At 43.3% G+C, this 22,871-nt stretch overlaps 1 protein-coding gene across 3 annotated transcripts; it reads right to left on the bottom strand.

Moving 5' to 3' along the window:
- Nucleotides 1-5: 5 nt before the first annotated feature.
- Nucleotides 6-20,454, bottom strand: LOC111958078 (golgin subfamily A member 3). Of its 3 annotated transcripts, none has more exons than XM_023979259.2 (24): nucleotides 20,220-20,454; nucleotides 18,327-18,652; nucleotides 16,977-17,273; nucleotides 15,355-15,467; nucleotides 14,327-15,081; nucleotides 13,939-14,047; nucleotides 13,423-13,729; nucleotides 13,065-13,267; nucleotides 12,842-12,979; nucleotides 12,494-12,655; nucleotides 11,910-12,278; nucleotides 11,725-11,802; nucleotides 11,353-11,616; nucleotides 11,073-11,167; nucleotides 10,660-10,876; nucleotides 10,250-10,393; nucleotides 9,750-9,947; nucleotides 9,462-9,578; nucleotides 9,100-9,239; nucleotides 8,723-8,855; nucleotides 8,504-8,626; nucleotides 8,201-8,365; nucleotides 2,642-2,799; nucleotides 6-2,284 (listed from the first exon to the last, which is right to left on the bottom strand). In XM_023979259.2, the coding sequence occupies exons 2-24, from the start codon at nucleotides 18,490-18,492 to the stop codon at nucleotides 2,089-2,091; spliced, it is 4,647 nt and encodes a 1,548-aa protein (XP_023835027.1). In that variant the 5' UTR covers nucleotides 18,493-18,652; nucleotides 20,220-20,454; the 3' UTR covers nucleotides 6-2,088. The 3 variants fall into 3 exon arrangements, with proteins under 3 accessions (XP_023835027.1, XP_023835028.1, XP_023835029.1); XM_023979260.2 differs by having other exon boundaries at nucleotides 17,106-17,273; nucleotides 20,220-20,453; XM_023979261.1 differs by lacking the exon at nucleotides 16,977-17,273 and having other exon boundaries at nucleotides 20,220-20,453.
- Nucleotides 20,455-22,871: the final 2,417 nt, after the last annotated feature.

Genomic DNA, 22,871 nt, shown 5'->3' with positions numbered 1-22,871 from the left:
GACAATTGATGAATAGTGCAACTTTATGAGAAATACAATATCTCCCAATATACATTTTATATATTGGAATTAATCAGTTTAGCAGGTCTATGGCCCTCTTTGCAAAGATTGAACAGCAAATACAGCAAGGTTTATATACAGAACTCTTTTATCCCTGCTCCATGTAGCAAGCAAGGTTATGTATTAAAATATATAGATAACAGTGAAAGGTAGCTTGGAAGATAGTCAATGTTGGATTCACCAAGTCAATTAAGTTAGAACAGATTGTTACAAACCCTTCTTCAAAAACACAGTATGGAGCGCCATTAGTTATTACCAGTCAACTGAACAGAGCTTTCCCTTCTACTAAAGGTTTTCCCTTCACAGATATGTAATAAGCATGTGTATTACAGTGTAGTTAAAAATAGTCAATTTACTTTGACTGGCAAGATACAGGTTGTCTGGACATGAGTCTAACGGCATATAAAACATCAGTTACATTACAACTGCATGTGCTGTAGTTTGTGTCCATTGCGGTCTACATTTTGACTTTTAACAGTTGTCAGTTTGAATAAATATGCTTTGCAAGTCGCATATATCATTTTCAAATGTTTTTGCTCATCACACTATTAGATAATGATCAAAGTAATTCAATTATAGGAACAAGTAGAGAAAAGGAAGTCTATTATATATTAACCTCTGCAAAGAATAAAACAGTTTTCCTGGAGAGCAAATCAACCTCAAAAGGAATTAAACAAGCAATTAAGGGGTGGGCATTCTGTAAATATGAAACCACAGTAACAACAAAAAGTAATACATTTGAGTGCATCTCACTCATAGAAGTAGTAACATTGTGTAATAGTTCTTACACCTTCCCCTCCCTCAAAGTCAGTTACAGTAAGTTCTCTCTCAATTGTGCAACATCGGTTGAGACTACCCAAATATTTAACATTAAACCATTCAGTTTGGAACTGCAAGCAGCATAATCATACACCATAACCTATATTACATCTTGCACACCCACTTTCAATAGAAATAATAATATGTTCATTCATAACATTTAGTCCTTTAACAGCATACAAAATACTCCTCATTAAGGCTTTGCCATACACATTACTACAGTCCAATCCAGCCAGTTAAACTCCCAATTTCATACATAGTTGAGAAGAATTAAGTTTCCACAAAGTTGCAGAGCCCACAATGATATGTTGATAGTAAGCTTTAAAAAAGAACAAGCAATTAAAAACCAAATGGATTGATGTTAATGAAATTAACAAATGTGAGGCGTACTGAAAAGGAGAATGGTATTGATTCACCTCAGTTTGAAAGCCATAGGGGCATTTGACCAGATGATTCCCTAAATCCCAAACCAACCCGTAGCCTACAACCTGATAAACTTGTGTAGATCAGAGGGGGAATAGGTGGAATATGGTTATTGCTTCACCGTGCCTTCCTATAGGCCTAGTAAACATTTTGCCATATTGTTAACACTTATCCAATCAGATTTACAGGATTGTCTAAGTTGAGAGACTACGGGTCGATTTGGATTTCAACGTAAGTTTATGGAATGAGTGGCTCCTCATTCGCAGGCACAGAGGAATGGAAGAACAGTAAGAGGGTATGCTTCTAACAGTATGCTTATCCATTTCTGCAGGCTTTAAAACAGTCTCACTCTTCTTACCGGAGCATGAGAAAGTATATCAAAAGTACCGGTATGCGTAAACAAACTTCTAGCTACCATAATTAAACCGGGGTAATAGTGAATTTGTATTGTTTGAAAGATACTTGAGAATAGGCCTTACTTGGTGTCTATAACTTCAAAACAAAAGACCGTGGAATCCCCTAATAATGTAGTTGTCACTCATTTAAGATTCAATATTGTCATTCCTGAATTGTAAATAAATAAATATGACAAAATGACAGCCATAACAAAAATAGTCCAAATAAAAATTAAAGCTATGGTATAAGTATACATTACTTTATCCAACCACTGTCTGTGCTGATAATAATGCCAAATGTTGGCAGCAATTGATAAGAAATGGAAAAGAAAAGAAAAGTGCCCTTGTGGATAAAACTCCACTCTGTGCGTCTGCCTGAGAAAGTGCTGCATTACGATGGCTGTGCCTCCTCCTCCGCTCCTCCGTTACGGTCCACCTGGTTTAGAGGGGGAGATGTTATGGAGTCATTCTCCAGCGGCACCCCCAGTCGAGTCAATTCCTCCTCTGCGTTAGTCCATGACGTCATGGACTCGTGCACGGTGACTGTGTGCTCCTCCATTTGTTTCTGAAGGTTGTCCATCTCATGCCTGCAGGAAACACACAACATTCACTTTAGTGTCCTGGCATTTGATTCCTAATAGAGAATTATAATACACCATCCACATGTGAGAAAAATACCTTTTGAGTAAAGGATTTCATGCATACATTCCTATTATTTGTCTTTCATTATGGTTCTCACAAAACACACAAGCTATTTTGAGTAACATTAGCTACAAAAGCATATTATCCATACTCAGTTTACAACCGCTATAAATGGTGCAGTGAAATGCTTCCGCGTTAGCTCCCTCAACATTGCAGTACAATAACCAATAATAATCAAAAGTCCAATAAAACAGGTTTTCCACTCCCAGAAGTTAAAGGAAGACACGATGGTCAGTTCTTACTTGAGCTGGCGCAGACAGTTGTGCAGGTTATTGAGGGGCTCCTTGTTGACGGAGGCAGAGGGCTTGAGCAACTCATCCAGCAGGGAGGCAGGCACAGGGCAGTCTGGGATCTTCACCGGGGTCACTGGATTTGATGGGTTCGATGGCTCCATCCTCTGCTGCTCAATGAGGAATACAGCACAATAAGAAAACTCAGCATACTGTTGATAAGAGTGTCTTCAGAAACTATTCAAACCCCTTGGCTTTCTCAAAATGTTGCTGTGCTATAGCCTGAATTTCAAATGCAACCGAGTCCCTGGCCTACACACAATACCCCCATAATGTCAAAGGGGAATTATGTTTTTAGAAATGTTAACAAATGAATAAAAAACGAAAAGCTGAAATGTCTTGAGTCAATAAGTATTCAACCCTTTGTTATGGCAAGCCTAAATAAGTTTAAAAGTAAACACTTGCTTAACAAGTCAAATAAGTTGCATGGACTCACTGTGTGCAGCAATAGTATTTAACATGATTTTTGAATGCCTACCTCATCTCTGTACCTCACACATACAATTAATTATCTGTAAGGTCTAGAGATCGACCGATTAATCGGAATGGCCGATTAATTAGGGCCGATTTCAAGTTATCATAACAATCGGAAATCGGTATTTTTGGGCACCAATTTGGCCGATTAAAACGGTTTTTTTTTTTTACACCTTTATTTAACTAGGCAAGTCAGTTAAGAACACATTCTCATTTTCAATGACGGCCTAGGAACGGTGGGTTAACTGCCTTGTTCAGGGGCAGAAGGACAGATTTTTACCTTGTCAGCTCGGGGATTCAATCTTGCAACCTTACGGTTAACTAGTCCAACGCTCTAACCACCTGTTTTACATTGCACTCCACGAGGAGCCTGCCTGTTATGCGAATGCAGTAAGAAGCCAAGGTAAGTTGCTAGCTAGCATTAAACTTATCTTATAAAAAAAATCAATCAATCATAATCACTAGTTAACTACACATGGTTGATGATATTACTAGTTTATCTAGCGTGTCCTGCGTTGCATATAATCGATGCGGTGCGCATTCGCGAAACAGGACTGTCGTTGCTCCAACGTGTACCTAACCATAAACATCAACGACTTTCTTAACATCAATACACAAGTATATATTTAGTTAATATTGCCTACTAACATGAATTTCTTTTAACTAGGAAAATTGTGTCACTTCTCTTGCAACAGTCAGGGTATATGCAGCAGTTTGGGCCGCCTGGCTCGTTGAACTAATTTGCCAGAATTTTACGTAATTATGACATAACATTGAAGGTTGTGCAATGTAACAGGAATATTTAGACTTATGGATGCCACCCGTAGATAAAATACGGAGCGGTTCAGTATTTCACTGAAAGAATAAATGTTCTGTTTGAGATGATAGTTTCCGGGTTCGACCATATTAATGACCTAAGGCTCGTATTTCTGTGTTATTATGTTATAATTAAGTATGATTTGATAGAGCAGTTTGACTGAGCGATGGTAGGCACCAGCAGGCTCGTAAGCATTCATTCAAATAAAATTTTATTTGTCACATACACATGGTTAGCAGATGTTAATGCGAGTGTAGTGAAATGCTTGTGCTTCTAGTTCCGACAATGCAGTAATAACCAACGAGTAATCTAACCTAACAATTTCACAACAGCTACCTTATACACACACAAGTGTAAAGGGATGAAGAATATGTACATAAAGATATGAATGAGTGATGGTACAGAACGGCATAGGCAAGATGCAGTAGATGGTATCGAAGTACAGTATATACATATGAGATGAGTAATGTAGGGTATGTAAACATTATATTAAGTGGCATTGTTTAAAGTGGCTAGTGATACATTTTTTACATGTATGGCAGCAGCCACTCAATGTTAGTGGTGGCTGTTTAACAAACAAACATGTTCAAACAGCACTTTCGTGCATTTTGCCAACAGCTCTGCTGTTTATGACTTCAAGCCTATCAACTCCCGAGATTAGGCTGGTGTAACCGATGTGAAATGGCTAGCTAGTTAGCGGGGTGCGCAGTAATAGCATTTCAAACGTCACTCGCTCTGAGACTTGGAGTAGTTGTTCCCCTTGCTCTGCGTGGGTAACGCTGCTTCGAGGGTGGCTGGTTCGAGCCCAGGTAGGAGCGAGGAGAGGGACGGAAGCTATACTGTTACACTGGCAATACTAAAGTGCCTATAAGAACATCCAACAGTCAAAGGTATATGAAATACAAATCGTATAAAGAGAAATAGTTCTATAATAACTACAACCTAAAACTTCTTACCTGGGAATATTGAAGACCATGTTAAAAGGAACCACCAGCTTTCATACACTGCTCAAAAAATAAAGGAACACTAAAATAACACATCCTAGATCTGAATGAATTAAATATTCTTATTAAAACTTTTTTCTTTACATAGTTGAATGTGTGACAACAAAATCACACAAAAATTATCAATGGAAATCAATTTATCAACCCATGGAGTCTGGATTTAAAGTGGATTAAAGTGGAAAACCACACTACAGACTTGTCCTTAAAACAAGTCAAAATGAGGCTCAGTAGTGTGTGTGGCCTCCACTGCCCGTATGACCTCCCTACAACGCCTGGGCATGCTCCTGATGAGGTGGCGGTGGTCTCCTGAGGACCTCCTCCCAGACCTGGACTAAAGCATCCGCCAACTCCTGGACAGTCTGTGGTGCAACGTGGCGTTGGTGGATGGACGAGACATGATGTCCCAGATGTGCTCAATTGGATTCAGTCTGGGAACGGGCGGGCCAGTCCATAGCATCAATGCCCCTCTGCAGGAACTGCTGACACTCCAGCCACATGAGGTCAGCATTGTCTTGCATTAGGAGGACCCAGGCCAACCGCACCAGCATATGGTCTCACAAGGGGTCTGAGGATCTCATCTCGGTACTAATGACAGTCAGGTACCTTGGCGACAATGGAGGGCTGTGCGGCCCCCCCCAAAATGCCACCCCACACCATGACTGACCACCGCCAAACCGGTCATGCTGGAGGATGTTGCAGGCAGCAGAACGTTCTCCACAGCGTCTCCAGACTGTCACGTCTGTCACATGTGCTCAGTGTGAACCTGCTTTCATCTGTGAAGAGCACAGGCGCCAGTGGCGAATTTGCACTCTTGGTGTTCTCTGGCAAATGCCAAACGTCCTGCCGGTGTTGGGCTGTAGCACAACCCCTACCTGTGGACGTCGGCCCTATACCACCCTCATGGAGTCTGTTTCTGACCGTGAGCAGACACATGCACATTTGTGGCCTGCTGGAGGTCATTTTGCAGGCTCTGGCAGGTGCTCCCCCTGCTCCTCCTTGCACAAAGGCAGGTAGCGGTCCTGCTGCTGGGTTGTTGCCCCTACGGCCTCCTCCACGTCTCCTGATGTACTGGCCTGCTCTCTGACACTACGCTGACAGACACAGCAACCTTCTTGCCACAGCTCGCATTGATGTGCCATCCTGGATGAGCTGCCACCTGAGCCACTTGTGTGGTTGTAGACTCCGTCTCATGCTACCACTAGAGTGAAAGCACCGCCAGCATTCAAAAGTGACCAAAACATCAGCCAGGAAGCATAGGAACTGAGAAGTGGTCTGTGGTCACCACCTGCAGAACCACTCCTTTATTGGGGTGTCTTGCTAATTGCCTATAATTTCCACCTGTTGTCTATTCCATTTGCACAACAGCATGTGAAATTTAATGTCAATCAGTGTTGCTTCCTAAGTGGACAGTTTGATTTCACAGAAGTTGATTGACTTGAGTTACAGTTTGTTTAAGTGTTCCCTTTATTTTTTTGAGCAGTGTATGTTCTCATGTTCTGAGCAAGGAACATAAACGTTAGCTTTCTTACATGGCACATATTGCACTTTTACTTCTCTCCAACACTTTGTTTTTGCATTATTTAAACCAAATTGAACAAGTTTCATTATTTATTGAGGCTACATTTTTTTATTGATGTATAATTTTAGTTAAAATAAGTGTTAATTCAGTACTGTTGTAATTGTCATTAATACAAATACATTTAATAAAAAAACCAAAATTTAAAAATGGCTGATTAATCGGTATCGGCTTTTTTGGCTCCAATAATCGTTACCGGCTTTTTTTGGTCCTCCAATAATTGGTATCGGCGTTGAAAATCATAATCGGTCGACCTCTAGTAAGGGCCTCATTCGAGCAGTGAATTTCAACACAGATTCACACCAAAGACCAGGGACGTTTTCAATGCCTTGCGAAGGGCACCTATTGGTAGATGGTAAAAATGTGATAAAAGCAGACATTGAATATCCCTTGGAGCATGGTGAAGTTATTAATTACACTTTGGATGGTGTATCAATACACCCAGTCACTAAAGATACAGGAGTCCATCCTAACTCAATTACCGGAGGAAGGAAACCGCTCAGGGATTTCACCATGAGGCCAATGTTGACTTTATAAACAGTTAGTTTAATAGCTGTGATAGGAGAAAACTGAGGATGGATCAACAACATTGTAGTTACTCCACAATACTAACCTAAATGACAGAGTGAAAAGAAGGAAGCCTGAACATAATATAATTTTTCCAAAACATTCATCCTGTTTGCAATAAGGCACTAAAGTAAAACTGCAAACAATGTGTCAAAGAAATTAACTTCATGTCCTGAATACAATGCGTTATGTTTGGGGTAAATCCAACACATCACTGAGTACTATTCATATTTTAAGCATGGTGGTGGCTGAATCATTTAATCTATTTTGATTTCAGGCTGTAACACCAAAATGTTGAACTAAGTCAAGTGGTCTGAATACTTTGAAGGCACTGTAAATCTACACCCAAGTGTGTTTATTGTAACAACTTTTCATATACCTTTATCAACCCACATACCCATGTTACACTTTGATATTCTGCGTCTTCTCAAAGCCATGAAGGCGCTGGATGAGATGTTCTACCTACCCTTTCTCCATTTAAAGCTGCAATATGTAACTTTTTGGTAGACCCTTTGAAAGCAAGTCTAAGAAGCGGTTGATCTGTTCTATGTGCACTATTTCTATGCTTCCCGGTCTCAGTTTAGTTTTGAGTCTTACTTTCGATTTTGTACACCAGCTTCAAACACAATAATTTGGGTAATTGAAAATATATTTCACAGCAGTTTGTATGGTACAATGATTCTCTACACTATGCATTGCTTATTTTGTCACAAACTGAAATTAGGCAAACTATTACAATTTTTGCAACCAGTAAATGGCACAGAGATTTCTGCATATTGCACCTTTGACACACCAACAATATTGAAATAACATTACCACCACAGGAGGTTGGTGGCACCTTAATTGGGGAGGACGGGCTTGTGGTAATGACTGGAGCGGAAAAGGTGGAATGGTATCAAAAACATGGTTTGATGCCATTACAGTTGCTCTATTCCATCCATTATTAAGAGCGATCCTCCCCTCAGCAGCATTCACTGATTACTACTGACAAAAATAAAACAGCGCCAAACCTAACCCTGTTCTTCCTACTCAGTCTCAGCCAAATAGCAACATTTCAGTCCCAGGTAGCTTACCTTTCGGAGGCGGTTCTGTTTGAGGTCCAGTTTGAGCTGCTGGTTCTGCAGCAGAACAGTCTTCATGCTGTTCCTCAGCTCCCCCACCTTGGCCTGCAGCATGAACTTATCCTTTCTGGTGCTGCTCAGTTCCTCCTGCACAGACTCCAGCTCCACCTTAATGCCCTAGAATGCAGAACAAGGCAAAGTCAGTTACAAAATGGTAACACAATGAACAATGACAGCGTTAAGGTGACCGTAAAGTTTGCTTCTGTGGCACTAGCCATTTCTGTCCTTCCCAGCACCCTGGTTGTGTGTGTGTACCTGTAGAGCTGTCTGCAGGCTGTCCAGCTCCCTCTGGCTGCACTGCTCCACCAGTTCCAGCTGCTGTCTCTGGGCCTCGATCTCCCTCTGCCTCTGCTCCACCTCCCACTTCAAATCCTCAACCTGGAGGAGAATATAGTCAAGTCAGTGACCGATGTCTCTTTCAACAAACAACTTCCTTATTCAAGGTCCTGTGTTGTGTTTAGTAGGGCACACAACCTCCTGGTTGGTGAGGGGCTGCTTGCTAAGCTGTTCATCCAGCTGTTTCTGGAGGATCTGGAGCTGGGAGTGGGCCTCTGATAGCTCCTCCTGGAACCTGGACACCTCCTGAGAGTGTTTCTCATCCTGAGCCCTATGGAGGGGAAGGAAAGGATGTTAAGGTGAAACAGTTAAGATGAAACAAGGAGAGACATAAGATCAAAACTAAAAGATAACTTTGAGTTAGACAGGGTTATTACCTAAAATACAAGGACCGAGCATGCCCCAATGATTCCATCAACTAATAAGGCTAATCAAAATATTCTCTTAATCTGTTAAACACAGCAGCGTCATTCCAGGCCTTATTCATTAAATATAAACTGCAAATTGAGACTCACTGTAGTTTGTGTGCCTCGCTGTGCAGGGCTTTGACCAGCTCTTCTTTGGCCTGCAGGTCCTTCTTGATCTCACACAGCTCCAGCATGGCTGCCCTGTAATGTCGCCTGTTGTGGGCAGCCTCTGCCTTAGCTGCTGCCACCTAGTGGACATAACACGCATTTACAGTCTGTCTCCAAAGGCTTCATTGAGTGCATTACAGTATGCTACAATGTGGTAATGTAATGACTTTTTAAGACTATGTTGTGGCTGGGCCAGTCTGTCTCCTTCACTTCAGGGGCTTGTACGTGTGTAATGTGTTACAATGTGTTAATGACGACAGATAATGACTATGTTGTGGCTGGGTCGGATTAGGTGTCTTTACCTGCTCTTTCAGGTCCTTGACTTTGGCTTTTTCCTTCTCCAAGGCGACCTGTAGTGTCTGGACCAGCTGTTTCATCTGCTGGTCTTCCTCCTCTTTGCGTTTTAGTACAGCTTGCACCTGTGGAGAAGGGCAAGGAAGAGAATAGAAAAAAAACAATCAGTTCGTTAGCTTTTTGAATCAAAAAGAGCAACCACTGACTCAAAATGATGTTACTTTACCCACATGGGTAAAGTTATTTAATTGATCAGTGATAGAAGTAACTGAGAATGTAAGATTGAAGTCTTTCACCTGGAGGTTGAGCTGGACCAGGTCGGCCTCTCTCTTGGCCAGGGCAGTCTCTAGAATATTGGTATGCTCCCGCAGTGCATTATGGGACTGCCCCAGTCCCGTCAACTTCCCTTTCTCATGCTCCAGCTCCAGGGATAACTTCTTGTTGGCGTCTTCCAGTCGTCTAATCCTCCTCTTGAAGCATCGCGCCTCCTGCAGCTGTGGATAAAAAAGATAGACGATTTTACAATCAAGGTATCTAAGAAGCACAAGAACCATTGGATGCGAGTAATTTTCAGAGGGGTTGGGATAGTAACACACATTTCTGTTGGACATTTGTGGACAATAAAGTAATCTTCTCTTCTCTTAATTGTCATTTGCCAGAGTCTCTCACGTCATCGGGCTGGTGGTGTACTTATAGCCTGATTAAAACAGACAATGTAAAGCAATGGTGAAACGTAGCGAAATCGGTTTCGATGCCAGGATAGTGTATTTAGTTGTTATCGCCCAGACTGTCTCACCTCATCTTCTAGCTCCATTACTTTCTCCTGTAACTCTTCCAGCTCAGTGCTGGTGAGGGAGATGACCTCCTGAAGCTCCTTCTCCAGCATGGCTTTGCTGTGGCTCACAGCCTGGTGTTCACTCTGCAGAGCCTCAATCTTATCCTAGAACAAGTAAGAGGTTTAGATCAGCATTCAAACATCAATCAATCAATCATATTTATTTATATAGCCCTTCGTACATCAGCTGATATCTCAAAGTATCTCAAAAACATCACAGTTGGCTACGGTTGTGCTGTAATCTGTTATTAGTATGGCCACAAGTTTTTCCTGACCACATGATCTGACCAGAAACAAACTCTGGACCCTAGTTCCTGGTTGTCATGTGATCAGGAAAAACTCTGGGCCCTGATTATTAGTACTGAATGTACCTGCAGGACCTGGTTGTTGCCGCCATCTGAGACCTGGGCCTTGAGTTTGACCAGCTCTGCCTCGGTAGTCTCCTTGTCGGCCAGGGCTTCTTGGAGCCTGCGACTCAGGATGCCCACTGCGTTCTCATAGGCCTTGTGCTTGGCCTTCATATCCTTCTGCGCGCTGGTCAAATCTGTCCCCAGCCGCTTCATTCTCACCTTCTGCTCTGAGATGGCCCTGAGAGAGGAAAATAAAACAATTAGACACATTAGTGCACATCTAAGCAATCTGAATAAAATAGGTTATCCTGTCTGAGTAAGAGAGTTTCTGATGCCATTTACACAGATTCATAGTAAATCTGTTTGGGTCAGTACTATGGGAACCAAGCTAGTTACAGAAGTCTGTCTGGCTGTAGAAATGTTGTGTGACTCACTTCCTGGCTTCAGACTGCATCAGGTCCACCTGTTTCTTCAGGCCCTCATTCTCCTCTGTCACTGCTGCTTGCTGGCTCTGGTCAAACTGCAGGGACTGTGGAGGGACATCAAACACACACAATGATTATAATCAAATGCCTATCAAAAATAGAGTACTGCATTTTTAAAAGAAAGCCAGATAAGGCAATGGGATGTCATGCAAGTACTGTCATGAGAGTAATGCAAAGAAAAACCTAGAGCTACTAGGATGTCAGGCTTGTGTAGGATGGGGTCATGTACCTGTATCTGAGACTCCAGCTGATCCCTCTCGGTCTGCACAAACTGCAGGTGGTTCTCCAGGCTGTTCATCTGCTGCTGGACCCGGACCACTTCCGTCTGCAGCCGGCTCTGCTCCAGCTCAGCTTTCTGTTTCTCCCCATGGGCCTCCAGCAGCTCCTGCTTCAGTCCCTTCACCTCCGACACCAGACGCTTCTTAGTTGACTTCAGCTCGCTGATGAGCTGCTCCTTGGAGCTGGCATCCCGCCGATATGCCTCCACCATCACCTGATGGGTGGGAAATGGGAAGAGGTGTAAAGAGACGAGTCCTGTGTGTGAATGTGCACACACAATCCTTCAAAAACAAAGGGTTACAGGATAGGGAGTGACAAGCACCTTTTGCTGCATGAACTGCTCTTTCAATTTCTGAGCGTGTTTCTTCAGGGTGCTGTTATCCTGCTGCAGAGATCCAATCTAAAAAGAAAATGGCGTTCACTTTCTACTTAAGCTCAAACATGTTGCTCAACAGCCAGAGAGGAGTGTGATTAGACCATCTGGCTCCATGGTGGTTTGTTTCTCACCTGTGAGGATTTGACTTGGACCTCCTGCCTGAGCTGATCAAGGACATCTGAGGCCACCAGCACCTCCTCCCCCAGCCTCTCCGCCCCCTCGTCCAGCTGACTTTTATCAGCTCTGGCTGCCTGGAGGGCCACCTCCAGCACGATCTTCTCATTCTGCAGATACTGGATGTTCTCATCCTTGGCGTTGGTCTCTGTCTGCAGCTCTGCCAGCGTAGCCTCCAGCTCCAGGTAGCGGGCCTCCAGCTGGTTGATGGACTGCTCTTTGGTGTGAAGGCTCTCCTGAGTGGCTGTCAGCTGTCTCATCAGCTCCAGATGCTCCTTCTGGAGGGCCTCCAGCTGCAGGTCCTTCTGGGATAGGGTCACCTTCATCTGTGGGGGACACAGAGAGGGGTTACATGAGGCAACTGTTGCTCCCAAATAGCAAAACAGTGAGCGGACATTGACTTTTTCTCTACGTATTGGACTTTGTTTTTGTCTCGCTCCTGATATTTTTGTAGATGTGTGTAAAACCCCTTCCTTTCATTGATTTTAAACAACTTCTCCTGAGTGGCAAATTACCTTAATTTGAACAATTAATTATTTACCTGCTCTAGTTCTCTCTCCAGAGAGCTGGCGGCGTTGGCCAGTTTCTGTAAGTGCTCTCGCTCCTCCTCAAACTCGTCCAGTTTGTGCCGAAGATCATCCTCCACCATGCTCTTGGCATCCTGTATCTGCTGATAGGCAGCTTCCTGGGTCATCATGTCAGCCTACAGCCAGAGGGAGGGGAGAGGTCAGAGAACACACTGCTTAATAACCTCAATTCTAACGCTGCATCTTTTCTTTTGTCAGTAAATCTTTTATTATTTTTGAGTAAAATTATTCAACAAACCATAACAATATAAACACCAATCACAGAACCTGTCGTATTTTCATAATTTTAAAAGGGGACAGACCTCAATACTCTGCAGCTGTACAGCAATGCGCTCCTTCTCTTTGATTGAGCGATGCTGGGTTTGTGTCAGCTGGTGGGACAGAGTCACGTTCTCCAGCTTCAGGTGCTCCAAGGCACCAATCTGGGTCATCTGCCCAGCCTGGAAAAAACACGTCAACTCCATGACACGTCAACTCCATGACACGTCAACTCAGTAGAAGCAAGATACAGACAGACAACCATACCTGCATGTTGACCATTTCGCCCTGGAGTCGGACCCGAGCCTCCTGGGCCAGCGCTAGCTGCTGCTGGTACCACTGGCGGACCTGCTGCAGCGAGATGATCTCTGCCTGGGAGGTCTTCAACCTGCTCTGCAGGGTGGTGCGCTCTAGCTGGACCTGCTGGAGCTGAGTCTGGAGACCACCCATCTGCTGACGCAACTCCTGAACTGAAGGAGAACACCACCATAAGAAATAATTCACGAAATTTGACAGAAATGTACTGCAATCATAAATACCCCAATATTGTAATTGGTATTATTGTGAGGAGATGCTGATGTGAAAGTATGATGCCCATACTAGGCTATCCATCCATCCAACTCACCAGCGTTATCCCTGGAGGTCACATTCTGTTGCATCTCCTCTACCTTCCCCATGAGTCTCTGGTATTGCTCCTCAGCCACCTGCAGGTCGTTGCCCAGCGAGGTCAGGCCAGCGTTCTTGCTCTCCAGGTTGCCCTGCAGCTCCACCATGGCCCTCTCCAGCTGGAAGCAGCTCTGGCGCAGGGTGGACACCTCCTTGTTGAGGGAGCTCTGCTTCTCTTGGCTGGCATGGGACTGCTCCACCTGGGCCTGCAGCTGGGCGTTGACTGTAGCCAGCTTGGCCTGGAGCTCAGTCTTCTCTTTCAGAGCCTGGAGAGGATACGGGGAAAGAGGGTGAGGGAGTGATCTCCAGTATTCCCAATGGCTTGTGCAGGGAGGGATTGTAGGGTGTTAGCCTAACTATTCCAATGAAAGTAAGTAAGTCTCAACATGTGGTAAGTTGAGTGGTAATTACTGTAGCTGATCCTATGTTAAGATTATAAGCCATCATAGACACACCCCGTATGTTAGTTAGTTACCTGGTTGGCCTCAGAAGACAGAGACTCTAGCTGGCCCTCCAGTCTCATCTTCTCCTTCAGAACCTGGAGCATTTCGTCATGTCCCATCACGGAGCTCTCCAATGACACACTACAGGAAATTAACCCATTGAGCATGAAACAAGAAATGTAACAATTGTGTGCTACTGGAACATTCAAGCAAATTCCACCAATTCAATTGTAAATTATTCCTGGAATAGTAATGCGGATTCATCGTATAATAGCAATGTCCAAAAGCTGACTATCATCCTTGTTCATTTAGCTTGAGTATGCAACAGCAATGTGCTTATGTTATTTAGTAGTACTACACCAGTCAGTCTATGTGTTGCTATGTGCTATTACAGAAGAGCTGTGTGCTGGTCAGGTGTACCTGCTGGAGAAGCTGTCCCTGCGGCTGCGTGGTCCCCCGGTCCCCTCCCTGTCCTGCTCCAGCAGGTGCTGTTCATCGCTGGCAGCCTGCAGGACCTCCTGCAGTGATGGGAAGTTGCCCATGGCCTCCGGAACAATCTCCCTGCCCTCCACCATGTAGTTCCCTCTCTGCCTGCCCACTGCTTCAGCCAGCATGCCATAGGTCCCAGTGCCCCCGGTGGAGGTGGACACGCTGCTGTAAGTAGAGCTGTCATCCCCATCTCCACCAGGCCGCGACCCCATACCTGACTCGCTGCCGGCATCCACCTCCAAGGTGTTGTCCTGGAGAGATATTGATGACCCCAGCAGGGCCTCCAAAGAGGTCATCTCCACAGAGCCAACCTCTGACATCATGCTGACCTCGGACAGGGTGGATACAGAGCTCAGGTTGGACCCCAGGGAGCCCATGGAGGGGTCTTCAGACGTTCTGACCCCACCACCGCCTCCACCATCACTAGTGCCCCCTGCTGGCTCGAGGGTCTTGTAATCGGCCAGTGAGTGGATCTTGCTGGGGCGGGGTGATCGTGACATTCTTTCCTTGGCTGGTGGAATGCCCAGACTGCCCAGCTTAGGGCCCCGGGGGACGCTGGTTCGCAGGAAGGAGTACTCGGTGGTCATGGAGGTGGTGCTGGCCCGGGGAAGAGCCTCTGGGTGCATCATTAGGTCTGGGTCCAGAGTGCTGAACCCACTGCGGCTCTTTGGGGTGGAGCGGTGGGACTGGAAGAGAGAGAGGTGGCATGAGAATGAGCAGAAGACATAGTCTACTTCATCCCAACATTCAGGACTTCAAAAACCAGGCCATTCAACTGAGACTAATAGAGGATCATTTTTATAGGTGGTGGATAGCAACAAAATGAGGCATTATGGCCTGCCATGCAAAAAATAATAGGGAGAACACTTCTGCTTGAAATTCAACTCTGTGCAGCTTGTAACTGACAGCTTTATCCTGATGAATATATGCCTGGTGACTGATGCTGTTCACACACTCACCGTCTCCTTGTGCCTTTGCACTCTGTACTGTTTGAGCTGCTCCTCCAGCCGTCGGCGAGCATCACGGCGGATCTTCTCCTCATTCTCCAACTCCAGTGATGGCTCTTTGTCAGCTATAGGAAGAGCAGGTTTAACATAAGAAATAGAAGACCCTCACTACACCCCTATACAACACAGAATAATGCTAACAATACCTAGGACATTGTCATACGAGCATACAATTCATTTTAGAAGGAAACCACAACTACGTGTACTAAGACTACTTCGTCCATACAGTTCAGAGCCATTTTAAAATTTGAAATGAGAGTGCTTGTATAACATTGTTATCCATCCACCATGGTTAGGAGTGAAGCTGCATGCAACCCAGTCCTAACAAAGCCAGATGAGTCAGACTCAATCCAATTATTAGTCAGTCCACTCCAAGATCTTATTTTCAGGTTAGTCAAGTGTGACACAAAATAGTATCCAAACAGATTGTTTTTGGCTTGCGTGGTTAGTGAGTTTACAGACAGCAGGTGATATTCCTGATTGATGATTCTCTGACTGCAATTGGCCAGGTGTGCTGATGATCAACCATGAGGTGTCAGTCAGTGCAACGTAGAAGTTAGCATGAGGACTTCCTGATTGCAGCATCATTTAAAGCAGAATGCACTATGAATGGAACAGAAAATGACACTATAAAATAGTTTTTTTACCCCTTTTTTCTCCCCAATTTTGTGGTATCCAATTGGTAGTAGTTACAGTCTTGTCTCATCGCTGCAACTCCCGTACGGACTTGGGAGAGGCGAGGGTCGAGAGCCATGCGTCCTCCAAAACACAACCCAACCAAGCCGCACTGCTTCTTGACACAATGCACATCCAACCCGGAATCCAGCAGCACCAATGTGTCAGAGGAAACACCGTACACCTGGCGACCTGGTCAGCGTGCACTGCGCCCAGCACGCCACAGGAGTCGCTAGTGCGCGATGAGACAAGGATATCCCTGCCGGCCAAACCCTCCCTAACCCGGACTACGCTGGGCCAATTGTGCACCGCCCCATGGGCCTCCCGGTCGCGGCCGGCTGCGACAGAGCCTGGGCTCGAACCCAGAGTCTCTGGTGGCACAGCCACTGCCCCACCTGGGAGGCCGACACCATAAAAAGAGTTAATGTGACACTGTAAACATTCTATGTGGGAGTGGTTAGCCTTTCACATTCAACAAAAAGCTTGAGATAAAACAAGCCGTATTCTGTTATGTAACGAATAAACTTAAAGAATAAAAAATACTTTGCATATCATGGTACCTGTAAGCCTAGGCCGTCATCCAAAACAACATTCACAACAAACCACACAAGTAAAGGATTAGTTCAAATACAGCCACTAAGTTCCCAACAAAAGCTCCAAGACCCAAATCAAGCAATTAAATGACCACGGGTTTGCACAAAGTAAGCGGGCTCAAACCACTAAAGCACATACCCACTGGATCCCTCTCTTAATTGGAGCGTAGTAAAGCACAGGCAAGGAAATTAAAATATTGGATGGGGAACTCAATAAGTCAGCCTCTGAAGCAACATCCTAGAACAATAGGTGGTTAAAATACACGGGGGGGCACTCACTGCAAGTACAGGTTACAGTATGCTTACACAATTCCGTCTCCTGCATAGGCATACTCAGTTTGAGTGACTGCAATGCATCACCCTTGTGAGCAGGGCCCTCAGCACTAGCTCCCTCAGACTTCTCTAGCATGGGTGGTGGGGGGATAGCGGCCACACCTTGGGATGGCTCTTTGGACTGGGGGCTGACAGGTGGGCTGGTGCCCTGGGCAGCAGGGGGCGCGGGAGGCGGCAGGGGGCCATTTGGACGGCCGTCCCCTCCTGCGGCTGGCCGCGGGCCCTCTGCTACTCGTTCTCCATTTGGCACCACGTCTGCCTTAACAAAACCTGCAACGAGGGAGTGGGGTGAGGTGGGGGGGTTGACAGTGGAGCGTGGCAGTAAAGTCTTTAGTTTCCGGCATACATCCATCCAGTTTTTGTATTTCACAACACAATGAGGGTGGATTGTGATATACTTGAGGTTTTAAAAAAAGGACTAGGAGGCAAGGCTCTTTTGAATTACTTAAAGTCTATTGTGGCTTTCACGGGTAACCGGTCAATCAAGCTTTGTCAAGCCAGAATAACAGTTTGATACTATGCATTATGTCATTTTTATTGAAGGCGAGATGTAGGAATAGTGTAGGAAGGTGAAGGAATAACAACGGCATGCTAATATGCCTTAGTGCAGTTGAGGTGACTATGAAGTGACTGGCATGTGGGTCAGTTATGAGGCAAAGCTCAGAGCTGTGTCCAGACAATTCTGCAATTGCACACATAAGTACAAAGAGAGATACCCTGAGGTGGCCGAGTAATGACCTTTTCTCTGGCCGGTCGCACACAAGCATGTCATGCACAGCTTGGAAAGATACTGGCGGAAGACAGAGGAATTCCCTCCATATAAGGAGTTCCTATTACTGCAGATTCCCCACAACAACAATATTTTCACAATTATGTCATGTGAAAAAAATACAAACATTCAGTTATGCTTTGCTATCCTTTAAGTTAGTTGAGGGCTCATTTGAAATTATTTTTTCTCTTACAATTAACTGGTTGAAGAAGAACACACTCCATTTTTTGATGAGAGCATGGAATTATTAAATCAGTCAGCAATAGCTCAGAGTCTGACAGCTTGCCTAGAATTACTACATTCAAATACAAATACAATACAATACAGTGGTCCCGTGTGGCTCAGTTGGTAGAGCATGGCGCTTGCAACGCCAGGGTTGTGGGTTCATTCCCCACGGGGGGACCAGGATGAATATGTATGAACTTTCCAATTTGTAAGTCGCTCTGGATAAGAGCGTCTGCTAAATGACTTAAATGTAAATGTAAATGTACAAAGCAAATCAAATCACATCACTTGAGGGGCAGGCTAGGGCATTAAGTAGGGCAACAACTCACCATTAAGAACATCCCCCGACGCTGTCGGCTCTCCTTTCTTCAGTAGCTGAGCGTCACTCACCACAGAATCAGCACCACCCTCTTTGGACTGTGGTATCAGGTCTAGTTGATGGATTTCTACATTGGTTGTCTCCATCTCAGCAATGACTGAGTTGTGGTTTTCCATTCACATACAGAATAAAATGATGTTGCACTGGAGCCCATGGAAGGGATATGGTAGTCACAGGGTGTAGCTATAATCCTTTCAAAACCTTTTCATCCCGTTCGTTCAGAGTAAAAGCTTGAATGCAATGCAATCCAAGGACACCCCAAAAAAATGGTCTCACCTGAAAATGTATAACATTAAGGTTCAGTTAGAGTGACAATTATAAAGTATTCAGTCTGATCAAAGACAGTAATCTAAATGCAAACTTGGCGTAATCTGACAGGATTTGCCACCATGGTGGTGTAGTGCGGCTGTAGACAAATAAAAAGAAGCGTGGCCTGCATTATTTATTAATACCATTGCAAATGTATTAGGGATGGGCATTCCGAGTCTTTTCTGTGAGCTGGAATCTTTGGCTCAGTTCACCTAAAAGAGCTGTTAATTTGGCTCCCCAAACACCTCTTCAGTAATGCTTAGAAATTGACATAAAACCATGAACAAATTGTGAATCTCCAATTTAAAGCCTAAACTGTTGACTACCATTATGTAAGTGAAATGTGAGTTAAAATACATTTTTATATGACTAAATGATTAGATGAAAAGTTGGTGGTCATATGCACATACTTAAAAACGTAGGTGCTGGGCTAATAAAGAAAACGTGTAAAGAACAGCCCGCACACTGTTTATACTCCCAATTCACTGCTTTACTGACTATGCTTCTTTCTTTGTAAAAGTATTAGATGGCCTGCAAAAAATGTTTTTTACTAAATGTAACGCACGGGGAAATAATTGCTTGGACCAGAATGAGGCTCTCTCCTCACTATATAGTTTCTGCACTGAGGAATGGCCATAAATTATCTGCATATAATCTCAAAAAGCAATAGTAACAGTATGCAAATAAAGGAGACAAATGAACGGCTCTTTCACATTCGGTTCACCAAAAAAGAGCCGTTCATTCGCGAACAACAAATCACTAAAATGTAATAACGGTCTTTATTTTCAATAGATTTGGTCAAATGTTCTGACCAACTGGGAGAATGTGTTCTGGAAGAACAGCTCCACTAAGCAATGGCTAAAGCTGTCTAGCTAACTTATGTTAGCTAAGTGGATTTAGTTAACGTTACAAAAAAATATAGCTAGCTAAATTCATTGACCAAAATTGCCTTTGCATATTGCAATCAAATAGCTACAAGGCTAATCAGTCTTGTATAAAAACAGATAGCTATTCGGCAGCTTTACCACACATTCATTGCCTTACTTATTTCCCAACTTGTAGGTAGCCAGCTAACAACACTATTGCTAACTAGTCAACTGCAAATGACAGCAGCAGCCTCGACACAAGCTAACTTTAGCTGGGTGGATAGCTAACGTTAGTTAGCCAGCTAAACATACATCATATGGCAAGTTGGTTAGACATGTAAAACACAATGTGTCTGTTATGAAGATGACTGGCCTTTAAAAATTGTTAGTAACAAGCTATTTAGTTCGCGGTCTCAACCTGTCAAGCAAAGACAGCCTAACGTTACGTTTGCTCGTTAACGTTAGCTATCTAACATTCATTAGCCACATACATAGCTAACACGGGACTATAATTTTTCTACACCCCGATATCACACCAGTTCACGAAGTTGTGTAATGTATAAATCAATGCAGATTGTGAAATTATTAAAAGGTTAAATAAATAACCAAAATATTTATTTCTGACATGACAATAGTTGAAATGCACAGAAAATGTTTATAAAGCCAACCTTTTTCAGACGCCTCTTCGTTCTGCTTCTACGTGGCTAAATGGTTCCATTATTTTACGTGTCCGACGAGAAACAGGATACTTGACATCGTTTTGTGGATTGATGTCTACTAAACACGTATTAAATAATTGTATTTTGCATTTATATATTACTTATTTATTTGTTTAACTAATTATGTATAAATAAGCCTATGCTTGGAAATGACATACATTCAAAGGGCAAAAATGGCAGACAGGTTGCTGCCCGAACTGTTATAATGAACGGACACTCGCCCCTTTGTATTTATCGGAAAAACATTTAATCCCTCTGGCGGTCGTGAACTAAAACTGCGACCTCTTATCAGAAATTCTAGCTACAATATTTGCAGTATTGTCAGAACTGTAACAAAATGTTTCTGGGAAAAAACTTTATTTCTGTATCCCCATAAAATAAAAAAGATTGCAGTATGTATAACTATGCGGATGCTTTAGTGTCATTATGATGTCTTATGCAAAAGAAGGTCTTTGAACATGTAAGATCGTTTCTAATTAATTAATGGTTAGGAACAATCATCATTATCACTAAACTATAATTACACTGATCAAAGATCTAATCAATTGACTATTGCAAGTGGTTAAAGAAGGTGTCTAAAATAATCACTAACACCCATTATCGACTAGCTAATTATAGCTTATTAGGCACCCAGTTGGAACATGATGTACAGCTTATTGACAAATTGGCATATTTTATCAACCAACCTTTGCTCAATAGTATTGTAATACAAAATCCATTAAAAAAAAATCAATTTCATCATTAAGATCACTTTATTGGTCAATTGCACCCAAGGTCCAATCAAAATCTGATTTCTGCATTTAACCCAACCCATCCGATAGACAGGTGCGGGGTGCTGTTGTGTGTGTTTAAAAAGCAAAATAAAAGGCAAACATATATTTAAGACATATTAAAATAAAGAGCTTGTCTGGTCTTTTCTTTGGCGAGTCACACAGCATCTGTGCAGGTAGGTCTACATACAATAAGTGGAAGGCAGCACTGCCCTGTCTTAACAGGCTACTGTGCGGTAGACTATGCTGTCATCAGGTGGAGCTCCTGCCTGTTAGAGCGGGGAAACAGACAGACAAATACTGGTGATAAATGACTACGAATTTTATTATGATGGAATGTATTGTTTGGAAGTTGATAGTGTAAAGAAGTTATAATGGTGATACAGACATGACATTATGTTTAAACAATCAAACCTTACTTGTATTGCTTCTACTCTATGTAGCTTAATTATTAACACAATGTGTAGCTATGGATAGAATACACAGCTGGATAAGTAACAGTACACAACAAGGTTCATCTAAACAGTAGCAGCCTTACCCTGGTCTGTACTTTCTGTCAGGTCATGTTTTTTAGGATGACAGTGCTGTATTTCATGTCATCATTGTCAATAAATGGGTCCTGCTGGTAAAAAGACACAACTGGAGGTTAACAACACAACTCCTCTGTGATACCCAAGCCTAGATCCAAACGATGAAAAACATTTATTTGGCTACACTTCATAAATACTTTTAATAGGCCTCTGATTACGAAAATAATCAGTTTTTTTCTGCCATGTTTTTCTGCCATTCTGTATGTTTACAATGGCATGTATGTTTAGAAAACTGTGAAGAGATACAAAGTATATTGAAAGTAGGTGATTACAAACAGGTGTGGTTCCTGAGTAAATTAAGCAATTGAAACATCTCATCATGCTTAGGGTCATGTATACTCCACAGTACACTGAGTACACAAAACATTAAGAACACCTGCTCTTTCCAGTCATCTTTTCTTTTTATTGGCCAGTCTTAGATATGGCTTTTTCTTTGCAACTCTGCCTAGAAGGTCAGCATCCCGGAGTCGCCTCTTCACTGTAGACGTTGAGACTGGTGTTTTGCGGGTACTATTTAATGAAGCTGCCAGTTGAGGACTTGTGAGGCGCCTGTTTCTCAAACTAGACACTCTAATGTACTTGTCCTCTTGCTCAGTTGTGCACCGGGGCCTCCCACTCCTCTTTCTATTCTGGTTTGAGCCAGTTTGCGCTGTTCTGTGAAGGGAGTAGTACACAGCGTTGTACGAGATCTTCAGTTTCTTGGCAATTTCTCGCATGGAATAGCCTTCATTATTCAGAACAAGAATAGACTGACGAGTTTCATAAGAAAGTTCTTTGTTTCTGGCCATTTTGAGCCTGTAATCGAACCCACAAACGCTGATGCTCCAGATACTCAACTAGTCTAAAGAAGGCCAGTTTTATTGCTGCTCTAATCAGAACAACAGTTTTCAGCTGTGCTAACATAATTGCAAAATGATCAATCAGCCGTTTCCAGCTACAATAGTAATTTACAACATTAATAATGTCTACACTGTATTTCTGATCAATTTGATATTATTTTAATGGACAAAAAATGTGCTTCTTTCAAAAACAAGGAAATTTCTACGTGACCCCAAACTTTTTGAACGGTATGTTCAGTGTGGTGGATGTGGTGGTGTGTGGTTTGTTGTGTGTGTGCGTGACTGTGTGTGTGTGTGTGTGTGTGTGTGTGTGTGTGTGTTGTGTGTGTGTGTGTTTGTGTGTTTGTGTGTTGTGTGGCGCGTGTGGTGCGCGTGCGCGTGTGCGTGTGACATTTATACAAT

Source organism: Salvelinus sp. IW2-2015, linkage group LG33 (assembly GCF_002910315.2).
Source record: "Salvelinus sp. IW2-2015 linkage group LG33, ASM291031v2, whole genome shotgun sequence".
Classification (NCBI taxonomy): domain Eukaryota; kingdom Metazoa; phylum Chordata; class Actinopteri; order Salmoniformes; family Salmonidae; genus Salvelinus; species Salvelinus sp. IW2-2015.
The sequence above is the reverse complement of the archived record's forward strand: the minus strand, read 5'-3'. Positions and strand labels throughout refer to the sequence as shown.